This window comes from Diadema antillarum, unplaced genomic scaffold, assembly GCF_040938485.1.
Source record: "Diadema antillarum isolate AM-2024a unplaced genomic scaffold, OU_Dant_1.0 seq00000400_RagTag, whole genome shotgun sequence".
In the NCBI taxonomy this organism is placed as follows: Eukaryota; Metazoa; Echinodermata; class Echinoidea; order Diadematoida; family Diadematidae; genus Diadema; species Diadema antillarum.
The window spans coordinates 410,168-425,000 of NW_027271391.1; the positions used below are offsets into that span (position 1 = coordinate 410,168).

General features: G+C 38.3%; 1 protein-coding gene across 1 annotated transcript in view; it reads left to right on the plus strand.

The window, feature by feature from the left end:
• Positions 1 to 1,901: 1,901 nt before the first annotated feature.
• Positions 1,902 to 14,833, plus strand: part of LOC139732102 (inter-alpha-trypsin inhibitor heavy chain H3-like) — a 26,218-nt gene continuing 13,286 nt past the window's right edge. The window contains exons 1-4 of the mRNA XM_071642970.1: positions 1,902 to 2,150; positions 7,433 to 7,590; positions 11,756 to 11,919; positions 12,956 to 13,066. Of these exons, the coding sequence (XP_071499071.1) occupies positions 2,018 to 2,150; positions 7,433 to 7,590; positions 11,756 to 11,919; positions 12,956 to 13,066 (566 nt within the window). The 5' untranslated portion in view covers positions 1,902 to 2,017. The remainder of the gene's footprint in view (positions 2,151 to 7,432; positions 7,591 to 11,755; positions 11,920 to 12,955; positions 13,067 to 14,833) is intronic.

Sequence of the window (14,833 nt, forward strand, 5' to 3'; positions counted from 1 at the left end):
TTTTTTGTATATATATTTTGATATGAAAGTGATTAAAGGTAACAGGTATCTTTAAAGGTGACATTCTCTATATTGACAAAAAACAACAACAACAAAACAAAACAAAATAAAAACTGCTCTTATCACTTTCAATACATGTACAGGGATCCTCTTTTTTTCCTCTCTCTCTCGGTGAACCAACATGGACCATACGTCACTTTCACTCCAGCACGGAAACGTAGGTTGCTTCCTTCCTTCCAATCCAAGCCTGTCTACACTTGAAACCTGTCCTATCAGCCAAGGGCGCTCAATCGATTAGTTTACCTGCTCTTGTCAGGACTGTCAGTAGCAAAACTGCATAAAGCAACATTTTGCAATATTACTGAAATTCAGAACAAGTGAAATAGTGTGCAATTTACAATGATACGCGCGTATACAACATAAATTTTTACGTAGACATAATCTATCATAATATTATATACATAAGGCTTGCCTACGTACATGAAATTATGAGTGTCTGTATATTAATGATGTACGTCGTACAGTTTGATAGATTGTGTGCGTGTAACATATTCATGGTTGAATGTGTGGCTATGGATAAACATTGAGATATTCATGGAATAGTTTCAAAGCGTAGTTCCAAGTAGAGAACATTTAAAAAATGATGGACTGCTGGAGTAAGGTGAATAACGAAATCTATTATACAAGAATAATTGTTGGTTCGAATGCTAGTTTTCAAGAAGGGAAACATTATGTATTTTTACTATATTTTTCTTCAGAAATACTGACGTACCAAACCCACCCCACCCCCAATACACATTTATCATCTAATCAGATTATATACACTGCTTTTTTCCTTCACATATATCATGTATAAATATCATTGACAGAGTTAAACATAGAGCTTATTGTATGCAAGGTTTTTAGTGGGAGTAATTATAATGCAGAAAGTTGACATGTTTGGAAAAGCTTAAACTCGTTAGTTTAAAACTCGTTTTAGGTGTCGTTTGTGTAATATATAAGAATTGGATATATTGTGAACTCGATCCGTTCAGTCTAGTAGAATAAACCTTTCTGAAATATTTACCAGGTATGCCAGGTATGTCGCGAATTTCTAAACTCTTACTTTCCTATCTTTTTTTTCTCATAAAATAACTATATTTCTCTTAAAGTAACCACTTGCTACTTAATATTTCCATCCTGTTCGTTTCTTTTGTGGTATCTAACTTACAGCGACATTGTTTTCACTTAGAAACTATGGAAATAGATGAGACAAAATGAATATTTCGTTATTTCATACTATCCATTCTGTTCTTGAACTTCTTTTTAGACTGTGACATGCCAATTTTATTAGTCTTTTTTAGTGCTATGTATTCATGTAATTGTAAATTCATTTGGAAACAGAGGATTTTATACCGATTCATGCAATTCTAGAAAAGTTAAGTCATGCTCTTCTTCGATGAAATAAAAATAAAGATATTTTTAGAGCGCCTTTTCCACTGGATACGAAGCGTTAAATAAAAAATGCAGCATGTGATGGACAAACAGGGTTCTTGTTTTTATTTATGTTCAAATAAAGTAAAGGATTCATTATTCATTATTTCTCATGATTTATAGAACTAAAGTTCTCTCTCGCTCTCAATAAAAATGTTTTAAGGCTTTTACATTGCAACATGCGATGAAATGTTGGGGGTGTTTTCTTCCAAAGGGCTCCATTGCAGTAAAGATGCTTGTCATGCTAAAATGCAAGGGAAGTTTCATTCCGATGGCATAAACAATGAATTCTAGTCATGCATGATAACAGCAAATTAAAATGTCCCTGCATACACGCGCCGCGCACCCGCTCTGTGTCCATTTCCGGCTTGACGCGATCATTTATAAATACCTGTTGGGAAGGCTGGTATAGTCAGAACGCCCACAAGGAGTCGGAAGCGGGCAAGTTGATCCAAATTTTCTTTTACTGCTGTCCTCTTTCAACGGGCACGAATTATACACTTGTGCTAGGTGACTCAAATCAACAGGGAGCTTTTGGCGGGCTATGAAAAAGATGAATTCTTTGGCATTTTTCGGAGCTCTTTTCGCCTTGGCCGCGCTCGCCTCTCTGGGTTCGTGTCTGCCGCCGGGTATTTCGGATGCCGATTTCCGTGACGATGATGTCGCTATTATCACCAGTAAGTTATGGCTTTCTTACATATTATTAGTATGTATGATGTCATTGTATTTCCTTCGCCTTGTGTGCCATGTTCCATTTCATGCCATTGTTCTCCATTTTACATTGTACGTCATCTTACTGAGTTTCATAATACAATATATCATATTGTATGAAGAGGTGACAGAGTATAGAGGGATTTGCTTAAACAATCTTTTCTATCAGATTCCGTCATATTGTATAGATGCATTTATATCACCTCATATTAATTATTGCTGTACACGGCATTGGGAAGTTGTTAAAAAACCACTGTGCAAAAGTTACAAAGGATGCAGAATAAATGTGCGAGATTGGTGCTTGATGTTGATTGCTATTCACAAAAGTGCTCTCTGCTTACCATATTTAACTGGCTCTCTGTTTAAGAAAGAATCAAGCTACAATATTGCATATTTACCTTCAAAATCCTTCATAATCTAGTACCTGCCTATTTAAACCCTTTGATTACTTCTTATTCGGCCAAATACTTACACAAAACACGATATTCTCAGAATAGCACTCTATCAATACCTTACCCGAAACCGAATATAAGAAACGTTTCGTACACCGAAAGCTTCGTTTTCAACAAGCAAGCTTGAGTAGCGTGACTCAAAAATTTTCTACCCCAACATTAGTATAAAACGTTTACCCATGAAGTTCTTGTTTGAACTGACAAGTCATGGGAAAGACTATAAATAATTCTTCACTTTCCTCCTTCTTTTTTTTTCTGCCGGTATGTGAAATATTGACAATATTTGTTGTGTCTCTACTTTACCATATTCTCTGTTTCCATCTGTCAATACCCCCCCCCCCAACAAAAGTACACGTTAATCTCATTAGGAATCGTGAAAGCAGCACGATTGAGTTGAAGAAGAAGTCTAAGGCATGTGATTTTTGGGGATATGGATTAAGATGATTAAACTATTGATGATCTTATGATATCTATCTGACTTTTACTCGCAGTTCCACCCATTTGTTGATTTTATGTCATATTATGTCTTCAGTTGACTCAAGTCCCGCCGTAGCATCTGCTACTGTTCTATATTCTCTCCTTAATTATGAATTTTGCAAGAAACAGTCATTATTAACGGTATACTCTGACTTAATGATAAACAACACAATGCACTTCATATTCATCGGAGCAGGTCGGAGTGAGAGCTGATATTATTGCATGGGCGTCACCAGGGGGGGGGGGTGCGTTGGGTGCGAACGCACCCCCCTTCAGATCCTTAAAAAAAAAAAAAAAAAAAAAAAAATCAGTCTGCGAGCGACCTCAACGCCGGACGCTAAATAATTATTCTTTTCTATTTTTTTCTCATATTTTCAACCAGGGACACACACACACACACACACACACACACACATACAAAAAAAATCCTCGGCAAAAACAATTCGCACCCCTGGTTCTGCAGCACTGATTTTATACATATCTATTAGTATTCTACAGTGTTTACTATTTATCGACCGTACTGTACATCCGTACGATACGGAGCACTTATACACGTTTGCATGTACGTGTGCTACTTAAAGGTATGTAAACTCTATGTACGTTACTTCTGACCAATCCATATTGCCAGCCCTTAGAGAGCGAGCCTTAGCCTCATTAAAAAAAAAAATGAAAAAAAAATGGAGGGGCAAGCATATCATTTTGCCCACCCCCCCCTCCATAATTCCAGAGACGAGAAGATTTTCTTATCTTTTTTTTTGACAGAAAAACAAAAAGTTACCCCCATAAAAATATTGGAGGGGCAAGCATATTTTAATTTTGCCCCCCCTTAATTAATAATTCCCGAAATGAGAAGATTTTCTTGCTTTTGAAAGAAAACAAAAATGTTGCCCCCATAAAAATATTGGAAGGCAAGCGCACCATTTGCCCCACCCCACATAATCATAATTCCCGCGATGAAAAGATTTTCTTGTTTTTTTGTTAGAATTCAAGAAATCTGTCCAATTATTTCACCCAAAAGCAGTGGCGTAACTACGGAGGGGGGGGGGGTGCGCCCCCTCCCAATCGCTGGTAAAAAAAAAAAAAAAAAAAAAAGACTTACCGAAATAGTAGTTCAAGTGTTAGTAAACTGCTTTTGACTGAAAGGGTGATCAAGAAATAGGATTTTTTTTCTATGATTTCTTTTAACCATATTATAGTGTGAAACATTGTTAAAAAAGCCCGGACCCGACAAAACATTGTGATTCACCGTGATTCCTGGTTGGCATTCTGCATATAAGCAGGATGTGCGCAGTGTACTCAGTACATCCGAACGAAGAGTCACCAAATGTTGCGCAATTTGATGTAGAATGTACACCTTTGTACTTTACGCTTCGTTATATCAAAGCTAGATCATTGATTTTGCAGTGTTGCTTTACATACTAGTCTATATAAAAATGTCTCGCATTGCCAATAAAAAGACTTGACCTGGGCTAATTCCTAACTTTTCCATACACACACAAACAAACACGCACAATAGTTTAGGGGATAAAAGTGCAGATTTTGGACATCCTTTCCCCGCTTGGTCACTTCGACGCCACCTCGCTGGTCATACCTCCCCCAGTCATGAACATAAACCCACACCCTTGACTACCAGTGGCGGATCCAGGGGGAGGGGCGCACCGGGCGTCCTCCCCCCCCCCCCTTTAATTTCCAAAGCGAAAAAAAATAATAATATAGCTTCAAACGGCAGTTTTTGGACAGTAAAATGTCAAAATTTTCAAGCTCGCTCGCTCCTCTCGCTCGCATTTAGTCGTAATGCCATTCTCCTGAAGTTGCTGCCAGTAATTGCCGGCAGTTGCGCCTGGTGCGCCCCCCCCCCCCTTAATTTCCAAAGCGAAAAAATATAGCTACAAACGGCAGTTTGGGGACTGTAAAATGTCAAAATTTTCAAGCTCGCTCGCTCCGTTCGCTCGCATTTAATCTTTATGCCATTCTTCTGATGTTGCTGCCAGTATAATTGCCTACAGTTGCGCCCGGTGCCCCCCCCCCCCCTCCCTTAATTTCCAAAGCGAAAAAATATGGCTAAGAACGGCAGTTTTTGGACTGTAAAATGTAAAATTTTCAAGCTCGCTCTCTTCGCTCACTCGCATTTAATCGTTATGCAATTCACCTGATGTTGCTGCCAGTAATTGCCAGCAGTTCCGCCCGGTGCCCCTCCCCCCTTAATTTCCAAAGCGAAAAAATATGGCTACAAACTGACGAAGATTCTTCTAGGATCAAAAGCTCAGGCCCCTTAACTTCATATTACTCCATTGGCTCGCCACTATTGGATAAGCAGTTTTCAGCAGCTTTTTTCCTACATATAATAATACTGCGAACAAGTTAGAGTCAGCTTGACTCATTACACTTGTGCGACAGAGAAAACAAATGGAAGTATACTGACCTTTTCGGATGTCTATAACGTCTTATTCACAATCAAAGTTAATCATGCCTTCCGAAGTTAATGATAAGCGAAAGATTGGACTTTGCAATTTGATGCTTATGACCATTGATTAGCCTAATTTGGATTTTTGTTTTTTTCCAAAGCGAAAAAATATGGCTAAGAACGGCAGTTTTTGGACTGTAAAATGTAAAATTTTCAAGCTCGCTCTCTTCGCTCACTCGCATTTAATCGTTATGCAATTCACCTGATGTTGCTGCCAGTAATTGCCAGCAGTTCCGCCCGGTGCCCCCCCCCTTAATTTCCAAAGCGAAAAAATATGGCTACAAACGGCAGTTTTTATACTGTAAAATGTAAAATTTTCAAGCTCGCTCGAATGTAATCATTATGCTCTCCTGACATTGCTGCCAGTATTTGCCAGCAGTTGCGCCCGATGCTCCCCCTTAAATTCTAAAGCGAAGAAATATAGCTACAAACGGCAGTTTGTTTGTCTTTTACTGTAAAATGTCAAAATTTTCAAGCTCGCTCGCTCGCTCGCTCGCATTAAATTGTTACGCAATTCTCCTGATGTTGCTGCCAGTTGCGCCCGGTGCGCCCCCCCCCCCTCCATTATTTCCAAAGCGAAAAAATAAGGCTCCAAATGGTAGTTTTTGGACTGTAAAATGTCAAAATTTTAAAGCTCGCTCTCTTCGCTCACTCGCATTTAATTGTTAGCCATTCACCTGATGTTGCTGCCAGTAATTGCCAGCAGTTGCGCCCAGTGCGCCCCCCCTTAATTTCCAAAGCAAAAAAAAAAAAAAAAAAAAAAAAAAATGTGGCTACAAACGGCAGTTTTTGGACTGTAAAATGTCAAAATTTTCAAGCTCGCTCGCTCGCTCGCATTAATTGTTATGCAATTCTCCTGATGTTGCTGCCAGTAATTACCGGCAGTTGCACCCGTTGCGCCCCCACCCCTCCTTTATTTCCAAAGCGAAAAAATATGGCTCCAAATGACAGTTTTGGGACTGTAAATTGTCAAAATTTTAAAGCTCGCTCTCTTCGCTCGCTCGCATTTATTTGTTATGCAATTCACCTGATGTTGATGCAAGTAATTGCCAGCAGTTGCGCCAGGTGCGCCCCCCCCCCCTTAATTTCCAAAGCAAAAAAATATGGCTACAAACGGCAGTTTTTTGTACTGTAAAATGTCAAAATTTTCAAGCTCGCTCGCTTGCTCGCATTTAATTGATATGCAATTCTCCTGATGTTGCTGCCAATAATTACCGGCAGTTGTGCCCGTTGCGCCCCCACCCCTCCTTTGTTTCCAAAGCGAAAAGAATATGGCTCCAAATGGCAGTTTTGGGACTGTAAAATGTCAAAATTTCCAAGCTCGCTCTCTTTGCTCGCTCGCATTTGATTATTATGCCATTCACCTGATGTTGCTGCCAGTAATTGCCAGCAGTTGCGCCCGATGTGCCCCCCCCCCTTAATTTCCAAAGCAAAAAAAAAAAAAAAAAAAATATGGCTACGAACGGCATAATGTCAAATTTTTCAAGCTCGCTCGCTCCGCTCGCTCGCATGTAGTCGTTATGACATTCTCCTGATATCGCTGCCAGTAATTTGTCGTTTCACACCGTCATTCCATAATCCATTTATAGGGGGTACAACCCCCTCCGGCACTTCCACACCTTTTCCCCACCCTTGCTCGCTCGCATACAAGATTAAATCCTAGCTACGCCGGTGCCCTTTCCCCGCTTGGTTTCCCTCAAAAAAACAGTAAAAGTCTAGGGATTGAGAGCTTCCTCCTATGTTCCAAATGTCTGTCCAAAAATCTCGTAAACATTTAGTGTCAAAACGCACCCCTCTTGAAAAAAAGCTGGTGACGCCCCTGTATTGTCTCCCCCCCCCCCCCCCCCCCTTACAGGGCCGTTTGAAGCCCCCAAGGAAGACCCGGATGCTGAATTGGACGATGGGGACCTGCTGGTCAGAGAAGAGCGAGGAGTCGCCGGATTTTTCTCGGGTTACGGATCCGGCGACTTTGAGTGGGAGTCAGAGCCCGTAATAGAGACACCTGTGCTCACGGTGAGTAGTCAAAGAGATCGCAGAGATCCGTATGCATGTTTTGGATTCTTCTTTCTCTCTCTTCTTTTTCAAATCATCTCCCCCCCCCCCCCCAATCTCTCTCTCTCTCTTGGATCGCCATCTCTCTCTCCCTCTTTCTGTCCGTCTCATTGAATTTCTCTCTCTCTCTCTCTCTCTCTCTCTCTCTCTATATATATATATATATATATATATATATATATATATATATATATATATGATAATACCTCTCTTTCTCTCTCTCTTGATGGAGATTGACTCAAACGTATAGCTGGTATACGTGCAGATCTATGCTTCTCCATCTATTACAATACTACATCGTCGTCTGCCTATTACCTATCTTCATACTTTTTCTCCTCTTCCAACAATCCATTCATCACTATACTGTCAATATCCACCGCTACCAAGCACCATACCGCTTGAAAGAAAAAGAATTGAGAAGAACAGGACGACGACAACGAAGAAAAGAAGAAGAAGAAGAAGTACGGCTCTATGTCTGCTGCCTTCATAGATATCATGACGTTTGATGCGGCAGCAGTGGGGGCGAGTAGTTATGGTTTTGGTAATAATTAGTCGAACAAAGTGATTATCACCCCACGTCGCCGTTCGCGTTGACCGCTGCAAGGATAAGACTCGCATGTAAATTCATAGCAATTAAATATATAAGGGAAATCAAAGTCAGTCATTATTACAAGCATCTTGCCAAACGAAAACACATGGGTCCAATTTTTAATGTTATCTTTCCGACCATTTTAAAAGGCAATTTTGTTTTACCACGAAAGTTGGATGTACATATTGTTCTCTCGCATGTGTGCAAGAACGAGATATCGCAGTAGAGACTTCGCTAATTTCCAGCGCTCCGGAAAATAACACAAAGTAGGGGGTGGAGACGGAATTCCTCCAATTTAATAGTGTAACCAATGCATTCCCTTCCAGCTAATTAGCATCTAGGTGTTAATAAATCACTGCTTGTTATTAGTAGCCGTTTTGCTGTACAGTTCTTTCCGTCGACACGTTTATCCCGACTTCCAAATCTCAGGATACAGATAGTCCGATATTAGAGCGTGGGAACATGCGACAAGAGGTCTGGACAAACTTTGACGCGCGAAAAGGGTCAAACTTCTTTCTTACGTCACACTAGGGCATGGAACTAGAGCATTATGGCCATAGCCAGCAAGAGACTGTGAACGTCTCCGGATGATTTTCAGACTTTTACATTTGAATAACTATAAATTGGTTATACTGCATGGGTACATAGTTTCATTAATAGTGATTGGGATGAGGAATAAGAATGTTTTCGAAAATTAAAACAGATCACAATGAACAAGTATGATGACATGGCAGCCTGGCTATAAAAATGCATGAGTAAGGGTTCAAGGAAGCACAACAAAAGAAGAAAGCATTCATAAATTCTACGCAGATGAACTTGTTAAGCATAATTATGGTATTGTAATGTATTACATTGCGACATTTCTGAATTATGTGAGGCTCCTCTGTCATCAGCCCTATTCCCAGTGTAATTTGTTTTGGGTGTTTCAGAGTATTGATTTCTCTGCTCAAGGACCGCAATAAATTCCACAACATGGAACTATTGAGTTGTGTACTCCATGACGTAGGCCTAAACTTATAAAAATCGTCTGGAATGCCCCTTTAACTTTTCTTGAATCGAAGTCCTGTGCCACACCGGGTCGATGTTGGCTTTAATGAACAGAGTATCCAATGAGACAATGGATAAGAAGAATTTTCAATAACGTCTGAAATGAAATAAACCGTCATTAGAAGTGGACAAGTTAACACATTTTCGCAAAACATGATATTGGCAGCATTAACGTGCATGTGCATCAGATGAAATGGCTAGTTATGACGTAATTAATGACGTAACATTAACTTTGGTATGTACATATATTATGTATACACGAAAAATCAGGATTTCGGTTTATGATTACATGATAAACATTTTTTTATTTGATTTTAAGTTAGGGTATTGATTCATAACAGATAAAAGAAAAAAACAAAATCAGGAGTCTATTTATTTCAATCCAACAAGTCCCAGTGAAATTATTAATATCTCCAAATCTTTGAATAGCTCTAAATCTTGTGGTTTTGATAAAATAAGTATGATATTATTGAAAGAAATAGTTTATCCACTCGCAGAACCGTTAAGCCATATATTTAATCTTTCTTTATCACAAGGTATTTTTCCTGATCTGCTGAAAATAGGTAAAGTTAATCCTATTCATAAAAAAAAAATGATCCTCATGAAATTAGTAATTATCGTCCCATTTCTTTGTTGCCTAGTACATCCAAAATTTTAGAAAAAAATGTTTATAATAGACTTCTTAAATTTATTAAAAAGTATGATTTACTTATTCCCAATCAATATGGTTTCATAAAGAATTATTCAACTGATTTAGCATCAATACAAATTTATGATAAAACTACGAGTGCTTTTGCAAATAAAGAACATGTGGCAGGTATATTTTGTGATTTGAGTAAGGCATTCGATACTCTTGACTATTCTATTTTACTCTTCAAACTTAGTCATTATGGTATTCGGGGACAAGCACTTTTATGGCTTAAAGATTATCTAACTAATAGAAGACAATATGTCACTTTCAAAGGTTGTGAATCTGATCCCTTTTAATCAAATGTGGTGTTCCTCAAGGCTCAATTCTGGGCCCACTATTATTTCTTCTTTATGCCAATGATATCATTAATACATCCTGTCTTCTCTCTTTTGTTTTATTCGCTGATAATACCAACATATTTTATTCTCATAAAGATCTTAAGATTTTAAATTATACTTTAGATATTGAAATTAGTAAAGTATCTAGTTGGTTTAAGTCTAACAAACTTTCTTTGAATATAAAAAAGACTCATTTCATTTATTTCAAACTTCATTCTCATAATGAAGATACGCTGATACATATTAACATTAATGATATCCCATTAGAAAAGAAAACGAATTCAAAATTTCTGGGAGTATATATAGATACAAATTTGACTTGGAATGAGCATTTGCATCATGTTATACGTATTTGTACAGGATCGCAGTTTCTGGCTCATACTGATTCTTTATTTCATGAGCTTAAAACATTGAAGGTTTTTGATTTGAATATTATTCAAGTAGCAGTAATTATGTTTAAATATATACATGATCAACTTCCATCATCGTTTGATAACATGTTTAGGTTTAATACTTCTGTCCATTCGTACCCTACCCGTATATGTAGAAATTTCCATCTTTTGAATCCCAAATTATTAGTGACACATAAATCTATAAGACATTCGGGTCCGGACATTTGGAATAATCTCCCGGATAATATAAAGTCCTGTTGAAGTATTTATTCTTTGAAAGCTTCACTAAAACAATATTTGATACAATTATATTCTCCAAACCAATTAAGCTAACAAATATTTATGGTAAACGATTGTCATCTTATTGTCAATCTCTATTTTCTTCCTTCAACTGCATCTTGCACTCTCACCTGCAACAGCACTGCACTCATTTGATCACCTTCCTCCAAGAGAGCTGTGTCGTTGGATAGTCATTTTATGAGGCCTTCATCCATTTCAAGCTTAATCGCTTACGATGGTGGTCTCCTGCATTCAATGATCTCTGTTGTTTACTGAAAAAATACTGTATATCTTATTGTATGTTTCTGTGTATCTACATTGCTCAATGCAATCATCTATGTGTATCTATTTAGGTACTGTTATCGATTTATTTCACTGCACTTGTTATTCTTTGTCTTAGTACTTTTTGAAGTTTGTATTCAAATTATATTTGATTGAATGCAGAAATAAAAAACAAAAACAAAAACAAAACAAAAGAAAAAACAAGCAAACAAACAGAAATTATTTGCTTGTCTGACTGGAGATCATTGCAATTCCTATTATCCGGGGCATTTTTCATAAAACTTGTCATCAGTGACAAGTTGTCATAGATGTGACAAGCTACTGAAATCCTTGCATCTGACTGGCTAAGAGCAAATTTGTCATAGAAATGTGGCAGTTGTCACTGATGACAAGTTTTATGAAACGGGCCCCAGATCTCGAGTTTATGACGAATTCTTGCTTGGGTTTAAATCTAGTCTTTGTCCCCCCCCCCCCCTTTCTCTTCCCACGTCATTTTACCCGCGTGAAGTTGACGCCCGAGATTCTGAAGATCTCTGTGACGTCATACATCACGGCGCGTTATTCGAGCACGGAATTTCGGAGCAAGCTGAAGAACATGAACAAGAACCACAGTGCAGAGGCCACCTTCACCGTAAAGATACCCGAGGATGCTTTCATTAGCGCCTTCTCCATGTAAGTCCTGGGGGAATGTTCCACAAATATTTTGGTTTTGGTTGAGAAGGGGTTTCAGGCGTCCACCTTTTTTTTTTTTTTTTGGGGGGGGGGGGATAATGAGGAAAAGTCTCAGAGGAATTCAAAGTTTATTTGATGAAAATTGGTTTTGAAATGGCTGAGATATCCAAAGACAAAGAGGTCCTAATAAAAGATGGGTCCCATCTTTTATTAGGACCACTTTGTTTTACTTTAATTTCTATGATTATGTAATCCTGTGAGACCCTTTTGTTTGTGCATACAGGTACTGCTTCATCTTCTCAAAGTCTCTATTAACCATTTGCAGATTAAAAACAAAACATTTTCAGTGCTTCAAAATAATTCTAAAAAGTCAGTAAGGGATAGGAACAACCAATGTGTAACAGTTAATCAGTACAACCAATGGTAAGTGTTACAGTGTAAATATAGGGCCTATAAAATGTGAACAATAGTTTTATTAAAACCGTTTCTAGAATAAACCGTCTACAGTTATGGTTTATTGAGAAAATTAGCGATGAAATTGTATCTCTTTATATGTTTGTGGCTTCATTGCGATTTTTTTTTTTTGTATGGTAGGATGTTTTGTGATACAACTCATACAGTATACATTTGCATCAAATGTGATAACTCGAACATTTTTGTAATCAGTGCTTCCAATGGCAGACAGTGGCTTTAAGGTAGAACATTGCCAGGAGTCGCGGAAAGTTTGTTTGTCTGTTTGTCTATTTTTTTTGTTTGTTTGTTTGTTTGTTTGTTTGTTGTTTGTTTGTATTTTGTGGCGTATTTTGTGGGACTGATGAGCAGATAGGGGATGTCAAAGGTGAATGGTATACGTCCGCGTTGACGGGAAGAATCTCCGAAGGAACCTTAAAGTCATCGGTTGTGTTAAGATTGTTGTTGTTATTTTAATTTTCCCAGTTTGGGGGAATAAGCAGCTCCTTACCCCCCCCCCCCCCCCCCCAATTCCGCGTCCCCTCTATACTCTGACCTGATCTCTCCACGCCCCCTCACCATACAGGACGATAGATGGCGTGGTCTACCACTCTGAGGTGAAGCCGAAGGAAGTAGCGCAGAAGGAGTACAACGAGGCCAAGGCCAGGGGTCAAACAGCAGGTCAAGTAAAACAGAGGTAAGTCATAGGAGCCGGGAGAAATATTTGACATTGTCTCTGGAATTCCCTACCAGTCGGAAATCGATGAATCATCTATGATAGAAAATCATTTCATTTTTTATAAATCATGGACAGATCAGAAAAACTGTCGGATCAGGATGATCATTGTTATTTTTACCGGGCTATTTCCCCTTGTTTGTTTTGTATGTAGATTTATGTCTTCTGTTTTGACGGAAGGAAAGTTCCCGAAGAGGTCATGACCTCTTCGGCACTACACACAAAGTTTCAGAAAATACATCGATATGTCCTCTGAATGTGTGTGTGTGTGTGTGTGTGTGTGTGCACAAAAGTGTAACATGCATGGAAATGGCAATATTTTGATATCCAAACTAGTGAGGCGAGTCTTCTTGGGCCCGAGAGGCCAGGTATTTTCTTGTATTTACTTTCTCTTTAAAGTTTGATATTAACAGACCTACACATATGCATCAAATGTGATATCTTGAAATTTTTTGAAATCACTACTCCCAAAGGTAAACTGGACCTTTAAAGTCCATAGATATTGAACATGTTTAGTAATCTTTAAAAAAGAAAGGTTTGATTTCTTTCACAGTCTATTCTTGTGTACATCAAAATAATGTGTGCCCATAGAGGCAGTTGTCCATCCTTTCCCACCTCTATTCTTTTCTTCTTATTCCTGCTCTTCTTGGGCACACATGCGACATGTGATCCCTGGGTTTCTGTATAATGTACATTATGTACATCACACAATGTTTCACTCCCAACATATTTTTAGGGTCTGTGCAATTTTGTATTTATGACTTTGCATTTTTGATATATATTTGCTATAGTCAGACGTCAGCATGTTTAAAAGATTCAATGCATTAATAGTATATTGTAATGTTCTATTTTTATAGTCTCAAACATACCTCTTCATTTCATTAGTATTTCAGTCTAATTAGTTACGATATATCGTTTGATGATTTATCGAATTGTTAATTAATTATCAGTTTGTTTTTTGTTTGTTTGTTTGTTCGTTGTTGTTTTTTATATATGTGATCTGTTTGTTATTCTTGTCGTGTAATGCTCCGTTATCTTGCCAGTGGAGGAAGATTTTCTGTATTTTTTAAATCAGACAATAAATGATTGAATGATTGAATTGAATTGAATTGAATTGAATTGAATTGAATAATGAATAGTGCTTGCATGATCTCGAAATATAGGCCCTATGTAAAAACGCATGACGATGGTCAAGCCAAAGATCAGATTAGAGTAGGCATATACCTCTGACTTCGGAATAAAATGAGGGCCCCTCGCGCATTTAGAGCGTCCATACACGGTTTAGAATGCTGCTTTACTCAGCACGGGCAATTTGTTTTGGTAAACATGGCAAGCGATTTGCAATTGACAGCGTTGCATTTCCTGTATACGTGCTAGAGGTCATGTCTATACTGCACGCGAACATGTACTGAAACGAAAAGAATAACTCCGCCTGCAGATGCCAATAGACTCTGAATAACCACAAACAATTATTGTCTATAATATAGCACACACAGACACTGAGACGCACAAGCTTTATACAGTTAAACTAGCCTTAGCAGCGACTTTTCTATGTAGCGGTCATCTGCCTTATGCTGTCGCTGAACACCTTCCCCACCCCCGAGAATATCTTGAAAGCGGCCACCAATTTTGTTTCTCGCCGTGAATTTTAATTTGTCTGTTAGCCGCCACAGATCCATATGTATGGCCGCAGCTGAGCTGTTAATTCAGAGCGTTTTTCTGCTTTAC